Source organism: Anarhichas minor, unplaced genomic scaffold (assembly GCF_050575085.1).
Source record: "Anarhichas minor isolate MPS153535 unplaced genomic scaffold, ASM5057508v1 ptg000028l, whole genome shotgun sequence".
Classification (NCBI taxonomy): Eukaryota; Metazoa; Chordata; class Actinopteri; order Perciformes; family Anarhichadidae; genus Anarhichas; species Anarhichas minor.
The window spans coordinates 16,492,818-16,499,179 of record NW_027466474.1 but is presented as its reverse complement, the minus strand read 5'-3'; the positions used below and the strand labels follow the sequence as shown (position 1 = coordinate 16,499,179).

General features: G+C 46.4%; 1 protein-coding gene across 2 annotated transcripts; it reads right to left on the bottom strand.

The window, feature by feature from the left end:
- Positions 1-212: 212 nt before the first annotated feature.
- Positions 213-6,102, bottom strand: slitrk4 (SLIT and NTRK-like family, member 4). Of its 2 annotated transcripts, none has more exons than XM_076103458.1 (2): positions 5,840-6,102; positions 213-4,996 (listed from the first exon to the last, which is right to left on the bottom strand). In XM_076103458.1, the coding sequence occupies exon 2, from the start codon at positions 4,952-4,954 to the stop codon at positions 2,375-2,377; it is 2,580 nt and encodes an 859-aa protein (XP_075959573.1). In that variant the 5' UTR covers positions 4,955-4,996; positions 5,840-6,102; the 3' UTR covers positions 213-2,374. The 2 variants fall into 2 exon arrangements, with proteins under 2 accessions (XP_075959573.1, XP_075959572.1); XM_076103457.1 differs by having other exon boundaries at positions 213-5,712; positions 5,840-6,097.
- Positions 6,103-6,362: the final 260 nt, after the last annotated feature.

Below are 6,362 nucleotides of genomic sequence, written 5' to 3'. Positions count from 1 at the left end.
TGAACGAGTAGAACATCCTGTGACTTGAGCTGGACTCTGTCCAACACCGAGCTGTCACACAATCCAACTTGTTCGAGGGAGAAAAGTCAAAGCGGGGCAACGGAGGAGTTGGCAGTTTCGGTGGCAGAAGAGTTCTTTGTATTTTCTCCTTAAAAGTAAAGCAGCCTTGAGAGGCTGAGAGGACGTGCACTAAAAGAAATAGTGGGACACAGTGCAAATAGGTGCTGATTTTAATACCTTGATTTCAACATGATTATACAAGAGAAAATTAACCAATATACAGGAGATTTATGACCGATAGAAAATTGTATTTATTATACTTTCCAAGATACATTCTATTCATTTGTAATCTCAATAAACACTCAGAAGTTCAACGTAACAATACTTTTTAAATAAGGACCGGATAGAGTTAAGTTGATAAAAGAATTTCGAAATAGAACCTGTCTTGACAATATAACCTCAAAACTAAATAAATTAAACAAAATTGTTTGAAGCTGTCATGACCGAGCAATTTCTTTTCTTTTTTTTTTAAATATTTTTTTTTTTTTTACTAATATTGCACATGGTGTTTCATGATATGATACTGCCCGGATCGAACAATTTAGAGCTTCAATTTGTCGCCTTCCTCGTCCCCCCATTCACCATCCCAACAATTCTGGAACCATAATCAAGTTTAATGCACATTTATTTTGGTTGCATAATGTTAATAAGAAACCTTTTACAAGATACTGTGGGAGATATAAGAATAAGGAAACGGCTTGAGACTTCACAGACTTCTATCAGGCCCTCGGCTTGTCGTGCGACACAATGAAAAGGAAACATCACAGATCACATTTCACAACCCTCGTCCGGCGGGGTCGAGTTCTCCGGCAAACTGGGAGAAACAAGAACCCTTGAATCGACTCAACAGTCACTTCTGCTGGCCTGAATTAGCTCTGATGCGTCCCTCTGTCAAGTCCTTTCCACTCTTTGTGTATTATCCATTTTGTTTTAAAATAATACCGATAACTCTTTAAATAATTCCCGCATAGAAAAATAAATTAACTATGTTGTTAAATTCTTTCACTACGAATTGAGAGCTGACAAGGGGAGGTGGATCACCGGTTGACTTATAGTTTGACAATTCTGGCTTGTAGTCTCTTGATGATGATGCTCCGTCGTACAGTGTGTGTGTGTGTGTGTGTGTCTATGTGTGCATGTAGATGTGTGTCCTTCCTTGTAATTTACAAACCAGTCCCACAGATACAAATAATGTAAGACTTACAAAATAAATTCCAGGTTACGCTTACATGGCAAGCAGCTTTGTAATTATTATTATTATTTTTTTCATCCTTGGGTTTTTATCATTTTTCAGAAACAACGTCCTCTGTCAGTGTGTGTGTGCCGTTAGATTTCACCCAAAACATACAGGAACTGTAAGTAGCAACTTTGAAGAGAAACACAACTCCATTCAGAAGACACTATATTTAACATGGCTCCTTACACAAAGAGAACAAGTCATGAAATCATTCCCCCTCACAAAAATAAGAGTTTCGTAGCGCCTAAATGGGAGCAGGTGTACTGCTACTGGTGTGTAATCCAGACAAGGTGGCAGAGAGTCTGCCTCCGACTCCAGAGAGCATCCCCAAGAACAAACACATATCCCCGCAAATACAAAAAAAAAAGAAGTAGCATCCATTGAGTCACCAACTCTGTTAATCTCATCCCAGAAAAGGCGATTTTGGATACTTTCCAGAGCAAAAAGAACAACAACCGATGTGCCCTCTTTTCTCTCTCTCTCTCTTTAAACAACGAGGGGTTGAAGACGGCGAGGTATATTCTCAAGCACTGTTTTCAAGACCCTTTTGATTTGGTTGGGAAAAACAAGAGGAAGAGGAGAAAAAAATAACAAGAACAACAACAAAAAATAAGAAGATAAGTACCCATTTCAATAGCAGCAACAACAACAAAAAATGTATAATATGACTGTCTGGTTGCTTTTTAGGGTGTCCTGTGGTATATGTATGTGGGATTCATACATGTGGTGGCATGGATAATCCGAAAGGTCTTTTTTTTACTGTGAAATAGATCCACGCCGATTCTAGTAATAGCTTTTGTAGTGTGGAGCCATTTTGTCCATCTCCGCATTGGTCATTAAGGATTTCCAGAAGGCACTTTTTCTCTGTGTGTATGTGTGTGTGTGCATGTGTGTGGCTGCAGAGAGGGAGATGAAGACAGAGAGTGAGCAATCTGGGGGGCTGAATGGTGTGTGGGCAGAGCAGAGGGGGGGGGGGGGTAGGGAAAGGCAGATGTGTTTGGCTGTCTGTCTGCCTGTATGTGTCTAACTTCCCTCTGTGTGTGTGTAATCAATGCACTAAACCCAACACAACAATCCCTACATTTTACTCAGCGCAGTCTGCTCCTCGAGCACCTGCAGGTAATCAGGCGTTCCTTGGAGCTTGGCCTTCAGCTCGTAATACTCACTTTTCCTCTGCTCCACCACGATCTTACTGTGGTTCCCGCCTATCAGCGACGACTTCTTCATCTTTTTATCCAGAGTTTTCTCCGGGTAGCGGATCTCGTAGCCGCCCATCCCTATACTGTTGAAATCTCTCTTGCTGTCCAGGAAGTTCTGGATGAACATGCTGGGCTCGCGGTGGGGGAGGAACTCTTCCAGCTCGTCGATGGTGCTGAGGCGTTTGTTGCGCTCTAGGGTGGAGAGCGAGTCCTTGTCTTTGTCGGCGCTGTTCCGGAGGATGATCTTCTGCCTCTGCGAGTCTGCAAACTTAAACCCGGCGTCCATGTCTGAGGACCGTCCGATCCCGCAGGTGTGGCTCTTGCCGATGTGCTCGATGGTCTGCGGGATGAACGTCTCGCCTCCCAGGTCGTCTCCCGGGATGGAGCCCTTTTTGCCAGATTTGTGACTGTGTCTGTGGAGCTGCAACGACATGGAGCCGCACTCCTGATTCCCGAGCCCCTCCTGCCTGCCCACCGGTTTTTTATTCCGCCTCAGGACAAAGACTAGAAGGCAGAAGGCCACGAACACAGTGAGGATAAGCACCACGAGGATGCTGAGGATCATGATGGATAGAGGCACGGGCCCTCCTGGTGGTGCTTTGCCAACTCCAGCGGGCGACACCGAGGTTAAAACAGGGGTGGCGCCGGTGAGAATAAACGGCGGTCTCGCCACAAGCTTGGGACACAGGATCTCATTTTTCAAGAGGCGCAGCTCAATGTTGGAGAACTGCACAGGGGAGGCACATTTCACCTCTTTGACAGCCACTCCATCACTTAACTTCTCTAGCCAGAGTTTGAGGGCGACAAGATCGCAGGAACACTCCCAGGGGTTCCCTTCCAGGTCTATCTGGGTCAGGGATCGCAGCTGGTCCAAGACCCCACTCACTGGTAGGGTCATGAAGTGGTTGTTTTTCAGATTGAGTCTGGCTAAAGAGACACCCGCAAACACATAGGCAGGGAGACTCCGCAGGACGTTGTTGTTGAGATACAGGAGTTGGAGGTTCGGCATGGAGTCAAATGTACCCGCTAAGATTTCTTTTATGGCATTGTATTCCAAATATAGGTACTGTAAGTTTGTGAGGCCCAAAAACATCTCTGGGTGTAACTGCTCAAGTTGGTTCCCATTCAAATACAGTCTCCTCAGATTAGTGAGGTTCGAAAACACACTTTTCTGGACTGTGACAATTTGATTGCTGCCAAGATGCAGCAAATCTAAGCCCTCAAACCCTTGGAAATCAGCCGGGCTTATGTCACGGATGTAATTTCCACTCAGGTGAAGCTTCTTGGCATTTGGGGGTTTGGGAAGGAGATCACCTAAACTTTTAATACTCCTCTCCTGACAGCTGACGCTGATGCCAAAGTCAGAAGGGTGGGCTTTACAGCTGCAGAGCTGTGGACACAACAACGGAGGGGTCTGAAAAGATACAATCTGGCTATTTCTTCCAAAAGGGGGTAAACCGGCCACAATACCATTACCGTAAATCTTGGATGAGTCAGTGGTTTTTGATGCTTTTGTGGCCAGGGGGGACACAGTGGTTGGGGACATTTTGGAGGGCGTCTGCCCATTATCGGGCGGAGGCATCCTAACATCAAAGTCACTTCCTGTGCCCATGGGACAAAGCTCCTGTTTGTTGGTTTCTTTCAGGAGCCGGCCGTACAAGTCAATTGGTGTTTCACATATGGCCTCGCCGATAAAAATGTTATAGGGCATGTTTTCAAGCCATGCCTTGAGAGGCGCTAAATCACAGGTACAGTTCCAGGGATTGTCATCCAGCTGCAGCTCTACAATACGCCCGATATGCTCCAGAACCCCCAAATAAGGAAGCTTCTGGATCCTGTTCCCCCTTATATCCAGGTGTGTGAGTGAGGCAAAGCGAAATATGTTGTCAGGAAGTAACTGTATGAGATTATCGTTCAGAATGAGCACCTTAAGCCTGTGCAGTTTGTTAAACGCTCCCTTTTCAATGTATTTGATTAAGTTGTAGTCAGCCTGAAGGTATTCCAAGTTTTCTATCCCTTGGAAAGTGTCCGCTCTCAGCACCTTTAACTCGTTGTTGTTCAGGTGCAGCTGTTTCAACGCGCTCATCCCCATGAACGCTCCGCCCTCGATGTTCTGCAGTTTATTGTTCCCCAGCTGCAGTGACACAGCGTGGGTGAAGTTGAGGAACGAGTTTGGGTAGAGTATGATCAAAAAGTTGTTCTGGAAGTTCAGGTGGTACAGGGACGAGGCCGGCGGGATGAGCTGCGTGGGCCGGTAGACGGTGACCTTCTCGCAGTTGGCGTACAGCACGTTCTCCACGGACATGCAGGAGCAGGCGCTGCAGGTCTCAGCCATCAAGTCCGAGAAGGACGGGTCCGCCATCTGGGGTCCGTCCGACGCAGAGGGGGAGGAGAGGGAGGAGGAGAAGGAGCCGGAGATGGAGGAAGAAAAGGCTGCCAGCAGGAGTACGAGCAGCATCTCGCCGGTTAGAAATCCTCCCCCAGAAAACCATTTAGTAACCTTTTGGAGAGAAAAAAAAGAGGACAGATGCATGCACAAACGTTCACACACACAGGCGTAGGTATGTGCAAACGAGTCCAAAGAAGCACGCGCGCACACATACACACACACACACACACACACACACACACACACACACAGACAGAAAGCAAACCATCAAAAAATGCATGTTTGATATTGATCATACTGAAATTGCAATATTGAATCCATTTTTTAACATTTCTCCCAAGGATTGCATTATGAGTTCTTCCTGTAAATATAACTAAGCCAATCACCATGCCAATGGTGCACATTTCTAACCGTTGCACTTTTTCTTTTATCGGAATCATCGCAGTGAGTAGCTTTGGCTTTGAAACAGTGATTCGCCCTAATGATTTGGACAGCACACATGTTTGATGCAGACTATTCGGAAATTACTCAAACCCGTGAACTGCTGCACATCTATGTGTCTTATTTCTGCATGTCAAAGCATGAAGCATCGTCCTCGAAACCGTCTAAGACAGCAGCACGACTGTTATTCTTCACCTCTCAGCGTATTCCATATAATCAAAGTCAAACCGCTGCATTTTTCTCTTTTTCTTTTTTTTTAAGGGGTTTCATTTGAAGCCAGCAGCAGCCGCTCCACCACCACCACCACTGAGCGGCACATTGAGGTTATTTAGGAAAGCAGCTGTGAGAGCAAAGGGGAAGATGAAGAATTGGGACTCTGCCCATTGCTGACATATTGAGAGGGTTAAAGCCGCACACATTGATTTGACACATTTGACAACGAGAATAAAAATATTCCTCAGATTAATAAAATCAGGTCATGATATTTTCAAAAGGAAAAAAAAACAGACTTACCCAAAGCTGAGTCGGTAATGAGTGCGGCTCCCTCTGGAGACACGGGGCAGCATTGGTGAGACATGGATGGAGACAAACAGTCGTCCCAGCAGCTTAAGTAGAACGCGTACAGTTACAGGGGCGCAACAAGGTTTCTCCAGCCCCCTATAGCCCCATGTAGGCTACTGTATGTCAACCCGAGCCAAGCAAACTGGCGGGGGTGCGGTGGAGATGGAAGTAGAGGAGGAGGAGGAGGAGAGGTGGGGGGGGGGGGGGGGGGGGGGAGTCCGATTTCACCCAATGCGTCTCTTGCTGACGGGCTCCTCTTGCTTGGAAAAATCACCCCTCTGGTCGTTCGGTCCCCAAGGTGGTTGTACTACCTCCATGGGAGAGCATTCATTTGGTTGCAGGATAGGGAGAGAGAGAGCGAGAGAGAGACAGTGACAGAGGAAGGGGGAGAGATAGATTGGGAAAGACTGAGAGAGAGAGAGAGAGAGAGAGAGAGAGAGAGAGAGAGAGAGAGAGAAGGGAGACAGCTTTTTAG